General features: G+C 35.4%; 1 protein-coding gene across 1 annotated transcript in view; it reads right to left on the reverse strand.

The window, feature by feature from the left end:
- Positions 1-24098, reverse strand: part of NSUN3 (NOP2/Sun RNA methyltransferase 3) — a 58784-nt gene that overhangs the window by 24636 nt on the left and 10050 nt on the right. Inside the window, 3 exon segments of the mRNA XM_036851834.1 lie at positions 12957-13078; positions 13827-13981; positions 22951-23294. Coding sequence (XP_036707729.1) covers positions 12957-13078; positions 13827-13981; positions 22951-23294 — 621 coding nt within the window.

A 24098-nucleotide genomic window follows, 5' to 3' on the forward strand; every position in this document is an offset into this window, starting at 1 on the left:
TAAGACTGAACATGAGGAATCCAGTTTTGTGTTGCTTAAATTAGAGAAGAGTGACAACAGACGACTTTAGGCCTTCCAAACTTTAAGATAGGGTCTTTGATCTACTATCAGATATAGTCTCTTCACTCATACAAAGAAAAAGAATTAAAAAGTTTTCAACAAAACCACCAGAATTGACTTGATTTTGGCCCGTGGCAGATATGTTTATGAATGAATAGAGATCGTTTATCACTGGTTTAAAAGAGTTTTTCAGACTTTTATTTCAACAATTTTTCTTTAGTAACAAGAAACTTCCTCAAATAAAATCCTATAGGTTTAACCAGATGGAAGTATCATGGCTCTACTTGGATTTGCTGTGGTGAACTAAGAGGGTCTCCTGGTCATGGCTCCCTCTTCCCTCAGGATGGCTCCAGAAACAATGCTACAGAACCCCTATATATTTACAGAATAGAGTTTGAAAACCACTGTCCTCTAAATGATTCTTTGCAGGAAAACAACAGCTATCTCCTACTAAAGAATGAAATCATTTGACTCCTGCAGTGGCCAGGTTATAAAAGAATTAAAAGCCCATAAAGTTTACTAAAGGCATTTTAGTGACTCCATTTAGGTCAATAGCATGGCAAGTTCAGATACCTGTAGCAACTGTCAGAATGAGGCCAAGTGACAGGAAAACCCTTCTGATGGGAGAAAAAAGAGTCGCAGGGACGCCTGATGAATAGGCTGGTTTAATCTTGCTTTTTCAGCCCTAGGTCAAATCCTTTGGATCATAAAAATTATTGTTCCCAGCAGAAAGAAGATTCAGAAGATTCAGGAGAGGCAAAAATAACATAGATCACCAAGTGACAATTAGGAATACTCAAATGACAAAGAAGCACTTCCTCCTGAGTCAAAAATAGCCAGGTCATCCTCTGCCATACTTGCCAGTCACCATTTAGAAATCTTGAAAAAAAAGTTCAACATTTTTAAAATAGAAAAATTTATGTGCTCCCATTTTTCAAATACTTATTATATATACTTATATTATATATAATTATTATATACTTATTATTAAACTTATCTGCTCAGTTTCATTTTGTTTGATATCCATTAGAGGCTTTTCAAGTTACCAAGAAAAAATAATTTAAATTCTTGTTAACAATGATATTTTACAAACTGAATCAACTGTGATAAGTTAATGAAATGCTAAAGTATCACTTTATTTTGAACACCTTTGTGTCCTAACATTTACCCACTGATAATCATTACTCACCTTGAAAATTTCAACAACTTCCTAATTAGCTTTCCTTTCTCTGTTTGCACCCTTGTATCCATCGTCTATATGGAATTAACAAATCTTTCTAATATAAATGTAATCATGTCACTCCCTTATTAAAAATACTTAAGCAGCTCCCCACTATATACTTAACAGTTATGTTAAGTTAAAGAATAAGCTATTCAACTTAAACATTATTCAAAAGCACAGACAATTAAAACAAATAGAAGCAGTACTGTCTAGCTCAAGACTAAGTAGGGAGAATAGAGCCCCATTTTTTAATAGCCAAAACAGGGTGGCCCCTAAGAGTTCTAAAGTTAGTAGGAAAACCACGAACAAAACAAAATTTGTATTCTACTAATAACATGGCCTTCAAATATATAAAATGAAACTCGACAGAACTACAAGGAGAAAAGTACAAATCCAAATCATATACACCTCATTCAATAATTAACTGAAGAACCAGGTTTTTTAAAGTAATACCATAGAGGATTTGAATAACAAATGACCTGAATGAACGTTTATAGAACACTGTACTAATAAAGAAATATAAAATTCACATTCTTCTCAAAGCAACATAAAATATTTACAAACACTGACCTAATATGTGGCTATAAAGCAAGTCAAAATACATTTCAGAGGGTTGATATAGCATATGTTTCCTGTTCATAATAAAAATAAGAACATAATAAGAAAGATAACCAGAAAATCCCCATATGTTTAGAAATAGAAAACAAACTTACAATAAAAAAGATGAACAATGTTTTGAATACCGTATCTTGATAAAAATTTGACAAACCTCAGGAAAGACTGATTAACAAAAATAAAAAGAAGATATTATAAATCCTACAAATATTAAAAAGATAACAAGGAGATACTTTGCACAACTCTATGGCAACAAGTTTGTAGACATCGATGAAAGGGGAAAATTACTAAAAACACAAATAAACAAACAAAATCCCTCCAAACTCATGGAACTAATTCAAGAAGAAAGAGAAAACTTAAGAGTCTTGTAACCATTAAAGAAACCATATCAATGGTCAAAATTCATCCCACAAAGAAAACTCCAGGACTACATGGCTTCAACTGCAGTTCTGTCAAACATATAAGGAAAAAAAAAAATAACTGCAATGTTACATAAACTATTCCAGAGTATATAAAGGAGAGCCCACTCCTCAATTCATTTTAGGAGGCTAGTATAACCCTGATTCTAAACTCTAATAATATTTCAAGAATGAAAAATGATAGGCCAGCCTTACTTATGAACACAAATGGAAAAATCCTAAGCAAAATATTATCATACAGATTCTAGAAAAATTACATATATCTATTTCAATATATTACATAATTATGAAAGGTTTGTTGAAAATCCAAAAGAATCTATAGACAAATTTTTAGACTTAATAAATTTACCAATATCATGAAATCATGGAAAATGTCTAAACTCTCCAAATTGATAGGCTTAATGTAATTCCAATCAAAATTTCAACAAGTTTTTCAGGAAACCTGACAAGCTGATTCTAAAACATATATGGAATCTGTATAGAAACACAAAAGACCCCGAATAGCCAAAGCAACCTTGAGAAAGAAGAATGGAGCTGGAGGAATCAGGCTCCCTGACTTCTCAGACTATACTACAAAGCTACAGTAATCAAAACAGTATGGTACTGGCACAAAAACAGAAATATAGATCAATGGAACAGGATAGAAAGCCCAGAGATAAACCCACGCACCTATGGTCACCTAATCTATGACAAAGAAGGCAAGAACATACAATGGAGAAAAGACAGTCTCTTCAATAAGTTGTGCTGGGAAAACTGGACAGCTACATGTAAAAGAATGAAATGAGAACACTCCCTAACACAATACACAAAAATAAACTCAAAATGGATTAAAGACCTAAATGTAAGGCCAGACACTATAAAACTCTTAGAGGAAAACATAGGCAGAACACTCTTTGACATAAATCACAGCAAGATCTTTTTTGATCCACCTCCTAAAGTAATGAAAATAAAAACAAAAGTAAACAAATAGGATCTAATTAAACTTAAAAGATTCTGCATGGCAAATGAAATCATAAAACAAAAAGACAACCCTCAGAATGGGAGAAAATATTTGCAAATGAAGCAACCAAAACGGGATTAATCTCCAAAATATACAAACAGCTCATGCACCTCAATGTCAAAAAAACAAATAACCCAATCAAAAAATGGGCAGAAGATCTAAATAGACATTTCTCCAAAGAAGACATACAGATGGCCAAAAGCACATGAAAAGATGCTCAACATCACTAATTATTAGAGAAATGCAAACCAAAACTACAATGAGGCATCACCTCACACCAGTCAGAATGGCCATATCATCAAAAAATCTACAAACAATAAATGCTGGAGAGGGTGTGGAGAAAAGGGAACCCTCCTACACTGTTGGTGGGAATGTAAATTGGCACAGACACTATGGAGAACAGTATGGAGGTTCCTTAAAAAACTAAAAATAGAACTACCATATGACCCAGCAATCCCACTCCTGGGCATATACCCAGAGAAAACCATAATTCAAAAAGATACATGCACCCCAATGTTCATTGCAGCACCATTTACAATAGCCAGTACATGGAAGCAATGTAAATATCCATCATCAGAGGAATGGATAAAGAAGATGTCATACATATATACAATGGAATATTACTCAGTCATAAAAAAGAATGAAATAATGCCATTTTCAGCAACATGTATGGACCTAGAGGTTGTCATACTGAACGAAGTAAGTCAGACACAGAAAGACAAATATATGATATCGCTTATATGTGCAATCTAAAAAAAAAAAAGGGTACAAATGAACTTATTTACAAAACAGAAATAGAGCCACGGATGTAGAAAACAAATTTATGGTTACCAGGGGATAAGGTGGGGAGGGATAAATTGGGAGATTGGGATTGACATATACACATTACTATATATAAAACAGATAACTAACAAGAACCTGCTGTATAGCACAGGGAAGTCTACTCAATACTCTGTAATGGCCTATATGGGAAAAGAATCTTAAAAAAAAATGGATATATGTAAAAATAAATAAATAAAATATATATAGAAATGCAAAGGGGTCAAAAATAGGCAAGATACTGTTAACAAAACAAAATGAAACAAAAAAAAACAAGGGGAGATTTGTACCTATTTATTATGATGCTAATATTGGGTTGGCCAAAAAGTTCCTTCGGTTTTCAAGTAAAAATAAAAGACATATCTTTCATTTTCACCAAGAACTTTATTGAACAACGTATTCACCGTTTTGTTCCACTACCTTCTGCCATTTTTCAGGCAACTTCATAATTCCATCATCCCAAACTTTTTACCTTTTTGGGCAAAGAACTGTTCCAGGTGCCTTTTACAGTCTTCCAGGGAATTGAAATTTTTTCCATTAAGAGAATTTTGTAAAGACCTAAATAAATGGAGATCCGAAGGTGCAGTGTCTGGTGAATACGGCAGACGAGTCAGAACTTCCCAGTCAAGCTGTAACAGTTTTTGCCTGGTCATCAAAGAAACATGCAGTCTTGCGATATCCTGATGGAAGATTATGCATTTTCTGTTGACTAATTCCAGATGCTTTTCATCAAGCGCTGCTTTCAGTTGGCCTAATTGGGAGCAGCACTTGTTGGAATTAACCGTCTGGTTTTCCAGAAGGAGCTCATAATAGAGGACTCCCTTCCAATCCCACCATATATACAACATCACCTTCTTTGGATGAAGACTGGCCTTTGGTGTGGTTGGTGGTGGTTCATTTCGCTTGCCCCACGATCTCTTCCGTTCCACATTATTGTACAGTATCCACTTTTCATCACCCGTCACAATTTGTTTTAAAAACGGAATGTTTTCATTACATTTCAGTAGTAGAGAATCACATGAGGAAATACGGTCAAGGTTCTTTTCTCTTAACTTACATGGAACCGAAACCTCAAAGCGATTAACATAACCAAGCTGGTATAAATGATTTTCAACACTTGATTTGGATATTTTGAGTATGTTGGCTGTCTCCCACATGGTATAACGTTGATTGTTCTCAATTAATGTCTCGATTTGATCGCTATCTACTTCAACTGGTCTACCAGATCATGGAGCATCATCCAACGAGAAATCTCCAGCACGAAGCTTCAGAAACCACTTTTGACATATTTGATCAGTCACAGCACCCTCTCCATACACTGTAAAAATCTTTTTTTTTGCATTTCAGTTGCATTATTACCTTTATTATTCTTGAAATAATAAAGCATAATATGCTGAAAATGTTGCTTTTTTTCTTCTTCAATATTAAAATGGCTACACAAAAAATTCACCAAGTTTTATAAGTTATTTTTAAATGCACGCTGATATGACAGCTGTCACAATACAATCTAACAAAATTGTTTCAAATGAACTTAAAGACAACTAAGCGCTACTAGAGCCTTCTTATGGAAAAAACCAAACGAACTCTTTGCCCAGCCCAATACTATGGTATTTAAGTTAATGTAGCACTGGCTCAAGGATCAATAAAGCAATTAAGTAGAATGAAGTCAGACCCATGCTAATGAGGACATTTGATTTATGACAGAGGTCACAGTCAGAGTACTAGAAAAAGGACAGACTTCTTAAATAGGACACAAAGACAGCATTAATCATAAAGAAAAATATAGGTATTATAACTTACATAAAAAGTAATAACCTATCTTTGTGAAAAACAAACACAAACAAACAAAAACCACCAAAAAGAGTAAAAGGGCAAGCCATAATATGGGAGAAGATATTTGTACTATAATGTCAGAAACTGTGAAGGGGCTGATATTTCATCTTGCTTGCAAGCTTTTTAGTTAGCCCACCAGTTTCATGGATGTTGATAGAAGACATGAGACTCCTGAATCAGAAATGACGGACAGTTAAGTACTCACAACAATAACTGTAACCAAGTCAAACAAGGTTTGAATTTGCCCTGTTTACCACTGGTGCCTGGTGGTACTCAATAAATACTTACAGAAAGAATAAATGGTTAAAGGAAAACAATCACCATCCTTGCCTCAAGTTTCTATAAAGGAGGAGATTCCTCCTACCCTACCCACAAGGTAGCGGGTAGGCAGTTTGCTGGAGTGAACAATTCAAGAGTCTCTCTACCTATGTACTTGAGACTCTTCAAACAAGGAGAGAAGAAGTAGCTAATGCAGTCAATGAATGGCATTTATTATTATTATTTTTACTAGTGGATAGAGCCAAAATGGAAAAAAGTCACTATTCATGAGCATCACAACCTCTCTTGTTCTCTTGGACCTGCCTGAGCTCTGTCACATTGGATCCTATCCCTTCATCTTTTTTTTTTTTTTTTTAAGATTACAGCCAAGAATTTTTATTCTATTTATACAGGATTTTCCCACATTAAGAAATTCTTAATACTTTCCCTTCATCCTCTTAGTCATGTTTCCATGCAGAGTCTAAAAGGGGAAGAGCTATTACTTTCTAACAGTTGGCTGGATGAGTTGATTGAGTTCCAAGACTTGGATGTGGGACTGGAATAAGAGCCTTGCACTTGGGACTCAGGTCCAAATCATGTTCCTCAATTTAGTTTCATCAGAGATGGCTGGCTGGGGTTTAGGGATGAGCCTGCACAAAGGACTGTCAAATCAGATTCTCATGAACCAGAGATCTTACCTACTACCTAGCTTTACTAAAATAACTTCAAGTATATAAGCAATCAACTGGCACAAAAGAAGCAGGAACATCCAGTGTGGCTTCCCAAGTCTTGCTTCTAGCTCAGAATGTCTTCTAGCTCAGAGTAACAGATGATTTCTATAAGCAAAGTTGACAGGTCACCTCACACAATGGGGAACATTTAGGTTATATCACATCTCTAATATACCTTAGGGAGCTGAGGTATACTGGAAGACATTCTCCATTCTCCAGGAAGACATGTCTCATAAATCTACAGATTCTAGGCTGTGTTTACCACAGGCGATCCTAACCAGGGACATTCTGCTGAAAGTATGCCATGAGTAAGAGTTCTCCTCTTAGCAAAATTCATTAGTCTATTTACCAATAGGAGGTCAGTTGTCAACATGTTTAACTGGGTCACCTGCCTTCTTTCTTTCTGTGGGAGTGTCTCCCTGGAAATCAAAAGAGAAATGGATCACAGGCCAGCTGCTAACTCCTTCCCCAAAGAGTTACCAAGGTCTTGCCTGGATCATTAAAAAAGCTGATGTCTTAATCCCCATTAGGATATGTTTTTGTAACTATTTCTTGCATTAATGAGATTCCATCATTAGAAAGAGCAGTCTTTGATACTCTTAACTACCTGAATAAATGAATGAATGAATAAGTCACTTAATATGATGTAGCCATTTGAAAAGTATGTTTTCAAAGACTATTTAATAGTTAAAATGTTCCTAATAAATTAAATGGAAAAATATATCAAATTATTTATCACTATGATTTCCATTATTGTAAATACTATATTCAGTCAAAGGAAATAAGTCCAAATAATAATAGCTTCTTTCAATGGATGGCTTATTTTCTTCTTTATATTTCTTTGTATATTCCAAATGCTTTATGAGACTAGATTACTTTCATGATTAGGAAAAACTATTAGAAAAATATCTTCAGTTTAAATATTTATCTATTGCTTATTTTGTAAAATATATCTTCTTATTCCCACACCCAATCTTTAACCTGAGCAAAGTTAGGTGTCCCTCCTTTTGCATCCTCTGCACCCTAACTATTCCTTCTATTACCAAATTCTTACCATATTTTATGATAATTGCCCTGAGGATCTTGAGAATAAGAATCATTTCATATATATTTTAGTATCTTCAGTGCCTAGCAAAGTTCCTGACACAAAGTAGATATTTAACAAATGTTGATAAAAGCTTATTTTCAACACTCTATTTTACACTGTCAATCTACCCTTGAAACATATTTCTATGATTTAAAGTATAATGGCTATAAACTATAGCTATGGATGTCTTCTCAACCCTTTACAATTTCATTTAATGTGGAATATTTTGATCTATCAACTCTTATAAAAAAGAAACATGTACTTTGCCCAAACAAATTACAGCTTTTTAATCTCAGCACCTCTGACTCCTGCCACCTAACTTAAAGAAAAAAGAAGAAGGAAGAGGAGGAGGAGGAGGAAAAGGTGGAGGAAGAGGGGAAGGTGAAAGAGAATTAGTAGTAGTAGCGATAGTAGTAGTAGTATTAATAGTTTGTTTTCTGGATTCCAAACATATGACTAAGCATATGAGGGATAGTATGCAAAGTTAACTGAATTAGTTAAACTTTAAAAAGAAAATACATACATTGCTGAAAGAGTGGTGGAAATCTTCCATTCTGATAGAACATTATGTCCAAAGATTACTTTTCCAATATGTACATATAAACTTTTTGGTCACTGTGCTGATGAATGATGAAGACCATACTCCAAAGGCACGAAGTATCCCATACCTCAGCTCAAGAGCATGACAGAAGAGATCTTGTTGATTTTTTAATGTTTTTTTTAAAACATAGCTCTTGTTGTAAGAGTAATAACACTTTTTAAGGACTCTTATCTGGATGATTTTTACAAATTTTCAAAACATTATCAAATAATCTGAGCTTCCTTTTTCAATGAGTTCATAAATTGGATTTTACTTGTCAAGTAGTGAGAAAAGAAAATCAGAGGGGGTCAGTATTTTAAATGTAATTGATTTCCTCCAAGGAAATGGGTGACATGATACACTACTGCAATAAGATACTTATATTTTTGTTATACATCATACTCTTCAGTTCATGCTTTCTCACCTAAAAATCATGTAAACTTCTCTTGCACAAACTTGGCCACTTTCTAAAAAGACTATGTATATATCATTTTTAGCATATTATCCCACTTTGTTTTTCCTAATATATTTAAATAAAAATGAGGCAAGAGCATCTGATTATATAGTGTGCACACACATAGTATGTAACAGAAATGACTGGTCTCAGAAATTATTTTGAGAAAAGATAATAAAGGTATACTTTCAAATGGCACTTCATTAATAGAACTGGCTTACTCAATTATTCCTTATATCCTTGTCCCACTTTCTCATCTTCTGAAGCATGTGAGAGTTGTATATAGCTAATATGTTCATGTTGTATAAATTTAATAGAAGATTCTAATTTTTCCATCTCTGTATGGATAAACTGAAGAGTCCCCAATAAGTGTACAATGAACTCACATGGTTTGGGATTTCCTGTCATCATTGTGCCTTCCAATAAGCTTTTCATGCCAAAATAAAATCAGATTACTATTTTCACGATTATATATAATTATATACATGCATTAACTTTTTTAAAGAATTTCTAAAAAACTATTACATATCTACATTACTCCTTTTAAAAAGTTTAACGCCAAGAAACTTTTATTAAAGTGCTGATTTTCACTGATGTATCACATTCATAAAAACATGTGTAAGATTAATGTTTGGCTGTAGAATATTTGGTAATAGAATATTGGTTTTTCAGAAGCTAAAATTCTGAATACTATTCAGGTTGCTTATTTAATGTAAATATGAATGATTTCTGGTAAAGTGAATGAATAATAACCATGGAAGCTATATCTTTGAGCACCATATCTGTCAGCAGACATGCAGAAACATACAAATTCAGTTTTCAACAAAATAGTACAAACAAAAAGCTTTCCTTATTTGCCACTCAAGTATCCTTCTCACTTCTTTTCTCCCTTCTGAGTGCCATCTTCTGTCTATAATATCAAGCTAGGCAATATTCGCTTGCTTGCTTTCTAATTGTTCTTTGCAAATACAAATAAGGATCTGCTATCAATCCTTTATACTTTTGACTAAAACTCATACACATCAATGTATTTATTCTCTTGCATATGCTTGCATTTAAAACCTTCTATTTCTTACTGTGGAATAAAAGGATTGCCTTTTATTAAAGGATGACAAGGCAATAACTATATGAGGAAGATTTGGAAGAAAATAAGACAAATTTCTTTGTATGTGACATAGTAAAAGAGCTATCCCTGATGAGAAAATTACTATAGTCTCTATAGTCTTTTTTTTTTTTTTTCATTTTTTGGAGTCAGGGGCAGGAGATAAAAGAGAGATTGTGGCTGGCATTATCATTTTTTCCTTTACCTTTTCAACCCCCAAATTTGTAGACGTTAGGGAATTAGAACCATTATCTGTGACTATAGCTTGTGTATCACACACTCTTTCCCCTTTACCATCATAATCACACAGCCAAGGGGCTCAGAGTTTCAGCTGCCTCAAGTGGCTCCTAAACCTCTCACATAGACCAGGCATCAGAGGCAGGGAATGCAGAGTAGCTGCTCAAGGAAAAGAATGGGAGGGGGCTGGTGTGATGGTCTTTTCCCAATCACATATAATTACATGAAAACCTACACCCATTGTGATTGAGATGTCACTTTTGCACCCTGTTAATATGCTACTAAAGTGATGTGATGCTAAAGCCATTTCTTTTGGGGAGTAAGATGATGGGAGAGAGGGGTGGACCCTAAAGAAGAGCCTCACTTGTTAGGGCACAAGACGGTGCGGATGTGAGGTTTACTCAGATGCATGATTTTTGTGATGATGATCAAAATGCTATACGATGTTAAGGGGTATGTATTAAATGGAGGAAAAAACTAAACTGAAACTAAAACCATGCTTTGGTTATGTAAATGCAATACTAATCAAAATAAACTATGTGAATTGCTTTACATTTATGCCTAATTACCATGCAGTACAATAATGATTATGTCATTATTTTTGTCAGATTAACTTTGCTATAAATTTAATTACATGTGTAAATTCTAAATATTCAGCCCTTGTAATTTAATGTTTTTAAACAATTATTTACTGAACCCCCTTCTACATGCCAGACACCAATTGCATATTGGGAATAAAAACAATAAGACAATCCCTTCTCCCATGGGGTTTACAGTCTTGTTGAAGAAAGAGACAAGTATTAGGTAGATGTCCAGCGGAGGAGCTGGCAAACAATATATTTTTAAATGAAGGTAAGGACATGAGGGGAATACCAATCCCAGTCCTAGGGAGTTAGGTACGGCTTCAATAAGGAGATCTCAGAGCTGATTCCCAAAGAACCAGTAGAGATAGCCAAGAGAACGGGGAGAATGAGTTAGAAGAAGAACTCTTAAGCATAAGAAACAGGAAATGCACTGGCCTCAGAATAAGGAACCATATTCAAAGAAGATGTGAATATCATACGAAGGAATTTGAAGTCTTAACAGTAACGGGGAACCACGGCAGACTTCAAACAGTAGAACGACATGATCAGATTTACATTTCAGATCAGATTTGGCTTTACTGTGGAGAGTGAAGAGAACAAAGTAGGTTTACAAGGAAAAGACTTCAAGAAAAATTAAGAACAAAAAGGAGCCAGTTTCAGAACAATGTTTACACAATAACAGCAGTTGTTTTTTTTTTTTAACGTATTTCTCTCTATATATATAGTTTTCATGAGAGGGAAGAAAAATGATATCCTCAGGAAGCCTGGTTGCTTACAGCTTAAAAAAAAATTAGAGGTCACAATGCTAATAAGCCACCATAAGATTTAGTGTCTGTTCGTGTTAAGGCATCACAATGGCAAAGCCCGAAGTAACAGGAATAATTAACTAAAGAGCCAGATCAAGAAAGTTTAGGTGAGAAAAAAGACTTAGAGTTGGATCAATGCAACACCCCAAGAGGTAGAAGGGAAAGGTGGCATAGAATTCTCAAACTATCTCAGTGTTACAGTAAATGAAAGGCTGACCTTGGAAGAATACAAACGAATAGTCTAACTGCCAGATGAAAAATGTTTAAGAACCCACTGGTTGGCGCTACCTGGAATCACCAGAATGAGCTGAGACATAATCTGGTACAAAAACAAGACCATGTATTAGTACTGGTTGTAATACTTTGGTAATGGCATATGTTCACTGTTGTGAGTCAATCAGAAGTTGGAAGTAAAGCATGTTGTCAGCAGTGCATATAAACTGTCACTCATTCTCATTCCACATGTAAGATCATTCCACATGTAAGAAGTAATGAGTGATAAGTTATCACTTAACTATATTTTAAATAGTCCAAAGAATTTTTGTTCCACATTAAACAGTAGGAATTACTTGGGACTAGGGTATAAGTATAAATTTCTTTTGAAACCAGGACAGGATGTCGCAAAATGGCTCTGTTCTGAAGAAACCAAGTATCTCTCGGTGGTCATGCCCTTCTGGAAAATTCTTAGAGGAGAGATAAGTGCTAACAACAAACTATAACTTCCTAATCACCGAGAACAATGTGTTCATTACTAAAAAAAATGTGTCCTGGTCCAAAGCTACTCTTACAGGGGCTGCTCATACTCTGGTGAAAGAATACAGTGATGAATCCATCCTATGCTCAGGATGGTCCTGATAAGCAAACAGCTTTAAACCATAGTAAAATCATTTGTGTCCTTTAAAAGACAATGCACAGCAACACTAGATTTCATTGAGGGGCTGGGGGGGACGGAGGGGGCAGAGGTGACATTATAATACAAGAGCTGAAAGGGAAGAGGTTGAGAATTTTCTGGGTGCAGACTTTGGAGGATTAATTATTGACACCTACACAGGAAACCCTCCATTTGGGAGCTGCCCTGTGTCATGTTTTGTCATGCCTACTTAAATTATATTAGAAACCGAAGTGAGCTTTTATATTAATAGCCCTCACCTTAAGAGTTCTATCTGTAGAAGAGGCAAATTCCTCCTTTGGCTTATCCTACAGGCTGCATTCTGAGAATCAGAAGAGAACAACCAACTTCGATCATTTGAACACGGAGCATCAACTAACACCTACAGAAAAAAAAGGACACGTAATGCAATTACGAACTGAAAATATATCCTCGGACACAAAGTATATAGGGAAGCTAAGTAAATCATGACAAAAAGTAGCAAATAAATAAATAAATTTATTTTAAAACCAAAAATACACCTTGGTAAGTTCTTTATGACATTTCTTCACTAATACTTGACAGAAAAATTTCCTGTGCACTTTCAGTGTTTGGGTTTTTTAGGGGGGAGGGGCAATGAGAGGACTAACAGTCTACTAATATCTACCAGTATTTCATATTTTGATAACAGCAGAAACTTTTACAAAAGTTACTCATTTTAAACAGATGTTACTATACTTCTGAATTCTCACCATTTATTTTTAAGAACTAATAATTCAACTTGAGTTTACTGAAATGCTTTCTTTCCCTTCAACTGTCATACTCTGATATGAAATGTTACCGAATTAAAGCAATACTGTGCACATGTTTGAGTACTGACCCAAATAATATCTGATCTCTTCCTGAGTATCTTTGAGGTACCTGGAAATAAAAAGCATTCTATAATCCTCAATCTCAATGTTTCCGCTTCCTTTGAACATTCTGACCATCAAATGAAAACTGCTTCCATGTTCACTTTATCAAAATTTCCCAGGGTACTGAGTAATTGTATGAGGCTATGTCTGGAAGCAGATGGAAAACAACAACAACAAAGCAACATAACAGTGGTATCACTGGGAGTCTATCAGTCTGTCACAATGTAATAAAAGTACCTTGTCAAACGTTTCAGGCTGGGCATCTCCCATTTCTCTGCCATCCAATTCAGACACTTTAATTACATTTACCAAAGGCTGTGGGATGAAAGATTCTAACGTCTGCCTCAGCCACCTCAATCTCAGACCATCATGTTCATTACAATGAAGATAACCTAAATGTAAAGGATTAAAAAGTTTTAAAACGAACACAATGGAACTGTTAAATTTCCACTTTTGATCAAATAAATTTCAGAAAGAAATTGGTTCATCATAATTATGCAGAAATAGGGCTCAGAGGTAAACATTATGATTCTCTTATGTTTAAAAACAGAAATACACTCACAAACACTTCATAAAACATTTACCATAGTCATGCCTACAGAGCCTCTCAGAAGCTCTCACCATTTACTCATTCAAATTTCATTTTGAAGATGAAAACCTTTAGAGAATTATGGATTCCTAAACATATGCTATACAACCAACACCTCAGACACAGTTCTCTTCTAAAGCTCTTAAGAGTAAATGATATATTCGTAAGAGTAAATGATATATAAAGTTCCTTCTAGGACAGAACACCTGCATTTTAAATAAACGAAATGTGGTATGTGGAAAAAGCATGTAAAGTGTAATTGGCTTTATAAGAAAGACATGGGCTCAAATTATGAGCTGTGAGACTTTGAAAACTTACTTAGCTCTCCTCAAGAGTCTCAGTTTCCTTATCTGGAAAATGGGGACTGTTCCTAGTGAAGGGGTTCAGAACACACCACTTCAAAATATGCTGCTTTGACATATTGATTATTTTGAGTTAAAGGCACTTGAATGACAGCTGATGCACGGAAGGGCATTTTGACCTTTCTTTTTCTTCCTGAAAGCAGGAGGTGTACTCCCACGTGAAAGATACCCTCCCTATACCAGGAGGAAAGAAACATTCTTATCACCAGAAACACAGAGTCAAGGCCAAGAGAAAAAAATCTGTATGCTTGACTCCTGTTACTTTGTCTTATGTTGGTCACAGCCAGAAGCCCTAAGAGGACACAGGAGAAATTTTACCATCTCTACCTTACAAAGTGGTTGTTAAGATTAAATGCTACACCCTAAACTTATACAGTACTGTATGTCAATTACATCTCAATGAAACTGGAATAAAAAAAGTAATTGTGATATTTTAGTAACATATCTAGCATAGGACTGCAAAAGTAGTAACAACAAATGTTTATAATAATTACTAACAATTCTTGAGTCCCTATTAAAGGCTAAGCATTGTTCTAAGACTTTACATGTAGTAACACATTTAATCCCCACAAACCTATGAGATAATTTTATTATGGTTTCTGTTTTACTGATAAGGAAACTGAGGCCAAGAGAGGTTAAGTAATTTGCCCAGGTTCACAGAGCAGGAAACCAAGACACTTGGTTCCAGAGCCCTACTTATTTTTAAGCACCATGCCATGCTGCTTCTCAGTAATAGAAGGCATTTAGCAAATGGTTCTCTCCCTAATAAAATAGTTGTTTTGTTCTTCCTTTATTTAAATATATATTTATAAATATTTATATATATTTATTATGTAGTGACAAAAATTTCATGTAATATATATTTAAAGATAAGCATATTTTTAAATGCATAAAAATATAAAGAAAGAACATCAAAAATTACCTAAAACCCATTGTCTTCAGATTAGCACCATCTAACATTTTAATAATCATACCATGTTTCTTTATGCCTATATGCACATATAAAACTTATATAAATGGAATTATATATTTTTGTAGTGTCTTTTTTTCACCTTACTCTTCATCTACCCCCTCCACCAACTGCCCAACTACCCCATATACATATGCTTATATAATTGTCTACATACCCAGGATTATATTTACACACTTCTCTGTCCCATTACTCTCCATATATGCCAATATTTCAAAGGCAATACCACCAAGTCAATCAGTAGATATATAAATCATTTTTAAAGGCTGCTAAATAGTACATAGAAAAAAATGTGTCCTCCTTTATTCAACCATTGCTAATTGTTGGGCATTCACACTATTGTCACTAATAATAACATTCAATAAGCATCTTTATAAAAGTGTACTTTCATAATGTGCTTTTATTATTAACAGGATATTACCAGAGGAACAGATAGGTTTGGGTAGGGGAATTTTTAGTTTTAGTAAATACTACCCTGTCCCACCACCAAACTCTCACAGAAGTAAGTTTTATTATTACTCTGATATGGCTTGTTATGCTGTAGTATAATCCTTGCTGTCTAACACAATTCTTTTCATTTGTCTATTCATCATTTGGTTTTGCTTTTCTGTCAACTGCCTACTCTTATCATTTGACCTTTTTTTTTTTCATTGCACTACTTATATTTTTCTTACTAACAGGTAAGATGTATTTTCATATTTTGAATATTAACCTTTTATCTGCCATCTGATTTGCAAATGGTTCCTAAACTGTCCTCTGAATTTATTTGTAGTATCTTTTTAAGTACATAAGTTTCACAATTTTTTTAAATAGTCAATCATATCACTTTTATAATTTCTAGGTTTTTTTATCTTATTTAAGGTGGTATTTTCAACCATTAGATTTTCAGGTCTAATTCAACTAAACATTCACACAGGCCACATTTGGCATCATCTTACACAGGACAGAAACTACGTCCTTTGCCAAGAGGGCAGGTGAGACATTGCTTTTTCTTGGAAGGCCTTGTGGCGGTCCACACAGGTGGTAATTCAGGTGCAAGAAGATGAGCCTCATGTTGGGCAGGTGCAGGAGCTGTCCTGGTTTAAAAGCCTCATGTCCCACAGGAGCCTATACCTCTTCTAACAACTCCACAGGCACAGCTTCCAGGGTCCCCACAAGGGACATGCCCAATTACAAGAGTCACTGCACTCAGGCCCAAAGCATGGCATCCCCATCAGGTCTTTAGGGTTTATTTACTCTTTCTCCCAGTGCACATTCATTTTACCAGTCAGGGTCATTTTTATCAAAAGCCTAGAAACAAAGTGACAATTTCTGTCAGGTTACCAGGGAAACAAATCAAGAGAACTAACTGAAGGTGAAATTCTAATGCAGAGTAGGAAAACTTTCTGTAAACTCTTTGCTCAAAAATATCTGTGTATACGTGTGTGTGTGTGTGTGTGTGTGTATACACACACACACACACACACTGTTGTTTTTCTGGTTGTCACTCCACTGTTAAAAACTTGTAATGGCTTCCCATCATCCACTAAATAAAGTTCAAACACCTAGCTTTAATTAAATGTCTGTAATAGTGAGACCTCAAGAGAATTGTTCAATTTTAACCACTACCTCAATTATTTCACCAAAATATTCTGTGCTCCACCAAACTTGACTGACTCGCCTATTTCTCAAACATACTATGTACCTCTCCTATAGTACTTAACATATTTTATGTCATAGGAGAGTCCATGTGCATTGCTTACCTTTGCCACTACCAGGGCTCCAAATTTCTATACGGAAGGAGCTCAAGAGATGGCATCAATTTTGTTAGTGGGGAAAGGAGTAGAAAATCACCGTAAAGCTGCATTTGTACAGGTAGTACATTCTTATTTAGTTTACACTGGTTTTTTGGGGTGGTTTTTTGGAGGATTCACTAATGCAGCTTATGAATAGGTGTCTGAAAGCTCTGTCTTAGCCTGAAATTGCTAGAAAACAGTCTAAGACGAAAGTTTACATTATAGAAGGGGTACAGTCCCAGGGACACAAGAGTGAGAGAAAAAAGGAAGTAAATCATGCACGGAGGGAACACAAATATAAGAGGGTTTGTAATAAAGCTAGCTACAGCTTCGCTCAGTCTCTCAGGATATGTCCATAGTCTGAAATTACTGACCCTTGTCAGAAACTGGCGTTTAGTGAACTAGAGACGAAGAACAAATAATCTACTGGCTTCTTCCTGTATCCAGCCTCTCATTGGTTAAAGTCCATTCCAAGAGTTCATAACTCCCACACACTTCAGGTTTGTGTTATCTGACCCCTCCAGGCAAGTACTAAGGAAGCCAGAGAGTCCCTAGCCCAGGTGCAGCAAGCACTCAGGTGCGGTGACCTCTACTTGTCAGTTGGCACCCATCCAAAGGCATCCCCAATCTGTGGCAGTAGTAGCAACAGCAGCAGAAAACTGCCAGATGGCCTGAGCCTTTGCTAGGGTTTCTCCAGTGTGGAAACAATTCAAGCGGCTCAAGCCTTAAGGTGACAGGTAGTAGGAAAGGTGAAGCCAAACATATCTGTGATGGTGTGTAAACCAGGGTCATGACAACCCCCGAAGTCATACCTTGTCTCCACCCTGTCTAACAATACTAAGGAGCCTCAAAGGAAAGAATCACATTTTAATTTCATTCCATTTCTCTCTTTTTCTGATTTAGATATTTTACATTCTACTTCTATTCTTCTAGTGGCAACCCTAAAGATTTTAACATGCATATGTAGAAGAAAAATCTAAATTAAGGCAATCGCCACCATTTTTCCTAAAAGATATAAGAATCTTATAACACTTCCTCCTAAATAAGATGCTACTGACATTGTGTATTTGGGATTTATTTGGGCTTACATTTTTTAAGTGCATAAAATGTTATTATCATTGTCTTCCATAGTCAACGACTGTTAGATTTTCCCCATATATTTCCCACCTTCTTTGTTCTTCACTTCTTTTTGTATCTTCTATCTTCCATCTAGTATGGCTTTCCCTCTTCCTCTAGAATTGTTGGTGACAACCTTATACTCTTGCTCTCTCTTGGTCTAACAAAATGTCCATTTCACTTTTGCTCTTCAAGGATATTTTGGTGAACATATTTCTGAATTGACAGTCATCTTTTCTTAGCACATTGAAAACATCATTCCTCCGAAAGCTGGCTTCCGTTATTATGCTCAGAGGTCAATCCTCAGTCTAACTGTTGTCCTTTGAAGGTAAAAAGTTTGTCCTCTCTGGCTGTTATTAAGATGGTTTTTTATTTCCAACGTTCTGCAACTTCACTGTAATGGTCTATACTGGCTTAGCTGTGGTTACAAAATTTCAGAGGTATGTCCACTCCTCCCCCACCACCAAAGTTGAAGACAGGCTTTCCTTTCAGTCCCTTGGAAAGGACAATTTCTTCCTAGTTTTCCTTATTGGAGGGAATAGCATTTTGGAGTCTCACCTTTACGTAAGTTAGTCTCCTAGTAGATGCTCTATTTGAGCAGGCCCTGGCTTCTTTTTTATTCCCACACGTTCATGAAGCACTAGAAATCAACGTGCAAGTTTTCGGGGGAAGCAAATGCTCTCAAGTGAAAAGCCAGCTTCAATGCTCGATTTACCTCCTAGGTTCCCAATCTCTTAATTTTTGGCCACTGAGTATTTGCAGATCATTGATGCATTTAAAAAGATTTTGTTTTTCTTTAATATTATATCCCATATTTTTAAGTTATTTTCAGCAGGAGAGTTGGCTAAAATACATAGTTTGTCATACCACAGGAAACAGAAGTCTTAGTTATCTCTATATCCTTCAGAGCTCTACACCTACCATCCAATGCCTCGCACATTGTATGTGCTCACTAAATGTGGCTGACTTGATGTGAAACATGACATTATAATAAAGAATATTCAAATTGCTAAACCTGAAAATCAGGGAGGCTTTTCATTAAATTGTAGCTTTAGTCAAGATTCTCAATTCAGCATTTTAAAATAACTCTCAGATTAAATATAACTTTATACTATATTATTGTTTGGTCTAGACATAGATTTTATTTGAAGTAGGCTTAGATTGGTTAAACTTTTTAAAATATATAATGTAAGGCATCACAATCCAAGATTCATATATATACTAAGACTCACCACTACACTGAGACAGAATTTCATGCTTAAATTGTCAAAGATAAACCAAATCTTTTTTTTTTCAGCTAAGTAGAAAAAGGGGTGAATTTAAAAAATTCTTGAAGAAGTCATTGTGGTTTTTCAGGAATAGCATTTTGGAGTCTTGGCTTTATGTTTTATTTTTTTTTTACTACATGTTCCAAAATGGTCATTGCTAGTGTTATTTCCAAAAAGAAGGTGCACCTAATGCAGGTAGTTCTAGGAGATGAGGGAGCAGGAAGGAGGGCAAAAGCAATTTCAGTAAAGAAAGGAGTCTTTCTAATCTCCTCTACCACCAAAGGCCAACTAGATGTAAAAAGAGTATTACTGACAGCAAAGAGAATTTCATGCCAGCCCTCAGCAAGAAAGTTGATGAAGCCACTCCATCAAGCTGGGTCATTCTTAATATGTTAATGCCTTCCTACGTAGAATCAGAATTGTTTTCTCTTTTTCCATCAACACCAGGACATGATGAAGGCTACGCTGACAAAAGCAGAACAAAGAACAGTGGACAATCCCTCACTGTGCTAACAGGTGGGAGCAGCTGGACCAGAGAGAAGTAGACTAATTTTTTTAATCATCCTAAAATACGAGCTTTTTAATCATTCAAAGCTGTGAGCCTCCTGGCCCAGAATAAAGGCCAGTACTGATCTAAAGAAATTCAGCGGATAAATGCACACTTAGTGCAGCCACCCTTTTAAGCTTTGCTTATAAAAGCTTTTTTTAGATGGCTTCTGCATTGCAAATTCAAGCACTGTAGCTAACCGAATTTGGGCTTTGAGCATCAGCATGAAGACATCTGTACTTCTTAGTAAACCATTATCATTAGCCCTTCTTAGATGAAAAGCTACTTTACTTGGAACACTGCCTGTAATTCATTGCCCTTGATGTAAGAACAGGACGATTCTTCTGCACTTCAAACTCCTAGAATATATCTGTTTGCCTTTGGATTCCTAATCTGGAATTTCCTTACCATAAACATGTAAAACATTTATAGCCTACTAATGAGGATAATCTAGGATTAAAATGTCTTCTTTTCAAAATGGTACCCAAATTTGGCATTTCTCTTCTATCTTTCACAATACTAAAAATTCTATATTCAAAATTGATGCAACAAACAAAATAAGAGTACTGTCAAAGAACACACAGTGAAAGTAATAACAAATACTCCTTATAACACGATTCCATAAAATTTCACTTTCAGCTCAAATTATAAAAATAATAAAATAACCTTACAAAATCATCTCTTTCATTGTGATTTCTTACAAAACAATACAGCAAGCTTCAATAATAGAGTTTTAACAATTTGAAAACACACAGTATGGTTTTACCTAAATATACAGTTAACTGATATATTTGTACCAATGCCTGGTACAACTGTATTCACAGTTCTCAGAAAAATGTTTTAATCTATTTCAACAGGAATGCCATCAAAGGAAGATATAAAGTAGCAGTCCTCAAACTAACATATGCATGCCCTGGGGATACATAACAACTTTTTAAGGGATAAGCAGGCTTAGATAGTTTCAAAAGAATTAATTTTCAGATCATCAACTTCTTAAAAAAGGAGAACACCTCTGGACAGGGCTTCTCCTAGGATAACGGCCCTTCACCAACTTTACAAATGAGGAGCAAGCTTCCCACCCGTCCAGTATCTTATTACAAGTTGTTCCAAGGCATAGAAACCTCCATAGCCCTCCAAACAAAGGCAGTTCAACACACTGGTGCTTTGGCTGAGAAAGTGAATGAGTCTCCTAATTAGGCAACACAGCCTTTTTAAATTGAGATGGTTTCTAATCCTTTGCCTTCTTCAAAATCAAAAACAGACCTAAAGAGTGTTCACATAGTAAATGATTAAAATAATGCTTGGTGAAAGAGATCTATGTGATTTAGGGTTATAATTCAGGAGTTTTAAAGAACTAGTGAGATTACTATAACACAATTCCCACCATCTTTTTATCTATGTGAACAGCATTTGCACTTATAAAAACAAAACCATCAAACAAAAACCAGACAGAATTGATGCTGAGCCCTGTCTTATCTAACCATAAGTAATTTTCATTCAGGGAAACCTAAAGTAATAGTTTAAACGTCCCATCGTCTCATTAAAAAAATATAATGAATGCATTACTTTTAACAAATATATATATAAAAATGTATATTACATACATTTCATCATTTTTGTACTACTAATAATAGTAATGATAAGTCATTTCAGAAGAACTTTTAAAATCTTTAGAATTGCACTGTCCAATACTACATCCACTTGCCACATGAGGCTAGGAGCACTTAAAACGTGGCTAGTCCAAACTGAAATGTGCTATAAGTGTAAAATGCACACCAATATCGAAGACTTTGTAAGAAAATGAGAATGCAAAATATCTCATTAATAATTTTTATTTTGATTACATGTTCAAATAATATTGTGGACTTAATTGGGTTACAATGTATTATTAAAATTAATTTCACTAGTTTCTATTTTTAATGAGATTGCTCAAAAACGTTCAATTATATATGTACTTCATGTTATATTTCTATTGGACAGAACTCTCTTAGAACCTTATGGTCCAATGATACAAAAATTGATTTTAAATGTATATTGTTTTAAATGTATATGTTTTTGTTGCACAGAAGTATGACAAGGAGGGGTTTCCCTGGTGGCGCAGTGGTTGAGAACGTGCCTGCCAATACAAGGGACACGGGTTCGAGCCCTGGTCTGGGAAGATCCCACATGCCACAGAGCAACTAGGCCCGTGAGCCACAACTACTGAGCCTGTGCGTCTGGAGCCTGTGCTCCGCAACAGGAGAGGCCGTGACAGTGAGAGGCCCGCGCACCGCGATGAAGAGTGGCCCCCGCTCGCCGCAACTAGAGAAAGCCCTCACACAGAAACGAAGACCCAACACAGCCAAAAATAAATAAATAAATAAATTTATTTAAAAAAAAAAAAAAAAAGAAGTATGACAAGGATATCAATACAAGACTCTCAAATGTAAAAGTAACAATAAAATTTTAAAAATCTTTGTCATTAGCTTATCAGCTAATGACATTATCTGATAGATTTGTGTTCACAAAATGTTGTAGTTTTGTTCCCAGTTACCTGCCAATTAAGTAGCTGGAAAAAAAATGTTATTTACACTATTTCCTCAGCTAATATTTCCATTCTTTTCCACACTATCCTGGATTTTAGGCTTTCAAAGTCTGCAAACTCAATCTTACATTTCTCCCCACATACTTTAAAAGTATTTTGTAACATGTGGATATTTAAAAGTTGTCAGTTATGAAAAGAAAAGTACATTACCTGGATAAGCACACTGTAGCAGAGCTATCGATTTGCCTCCAGGGCCAGCACACAGATCCAGAACCTTTTCCCCATCCCTCAATTCCAGAGCCAGTACTGGGAGAAGAGAGGCAGCATTCAGGAGATAGTATTTTTTTAGGTTTCCAATTCGGTGTCTTTCTGAAGGCATTCTGTGTGGAGTTCTGCTAAGGTAACATTTCATTGATTTAGGATAGTAGGGTAAAGATCCTTGAAAGAGTGAGTGATAGCCCTTCAAATGTAAATCCTTTTCCAGTTCAAAAGGATAATTGAATCGGTTAAGAAGCACAGCATATTGCCAACATGATGGAGATGTTAGTATATCCCTAGAGAGAAAAAGAAAAACGGAGGGATATTAATATTATACACAGCAATACAATCTTATATTACTAAGTGAGGGAATGTGGTCCTAGTTTTACACTTTACTTACCTGTGATTTTCAGAGCCAGGAGTAGTATTACAGACTTTTTCTTTTGCCTCAGGCTCCCATATTGCTCAACCCAGTACTGTTATGTTCCTGTCTATATTTAAAACTTTGATATTTTGTTCATCGTGGGTTTTCTTCTTTTGTATCAGTTTTGGTCATTAAAATAGTATTTACCTTGGTTACCAAGTTTTAGGGGCTCTGCACTAAAGAGGAATGCCTCACTTGCCTCAGTCTAGTCCCTCCCTGCAGATTATCTTGCCAAAAAAAACATGGCCTGTCTTTAACATACCTCAAAATCCATCACAATAGATTTCAGTCTATCACTCTTTTTGCGCAAGGAAGCGTTTTTCTTAGAGAGAAAACTAAAACCTGAGTCTATTAATACTGAAGGGAAAAGTACTATCATTAAAGGGTGTTTAAAGGAATGAGTGTTCAAGTTTTCCTGTGATGAAGATAAAAGTATGGAAAGCTAACTACAGTGAACACTACAGTAACAGAGTTAATGAGGCAATCAGTGGCTCAGATGATACAAAACCAAGGATGGTTTAAAAATCACTCATGAAAAAAAAAAAAATCACTCATGGATTGATGGTGCAGGCTTTCCCTGCCCCCACCTCTCCAACAGATTTACCTTCCTAATTTTTCACTTGGTCCAACAGTTAGATCTGTTGACAATCACAAGCTCACATCAACTGACAAATGA

The sequence above is a fragment of the Balaenoptera musculus genome, chromosome 4, assembly GCF_009873245.2.
Source record: "Balaenoptera musculus isolate JJ_BM4_2016_0621 chromosome 4, mBalMus1.pri.v3, whole genome shotgun sequence".
Taxonomy (NCBI): domain Eukaryota; kingdom Metazoa; phylum Chordata; class Mammalia; order Artiodactyla; family Balaenopteridae; genus Balaenoptera; species Balaenoptera musculus.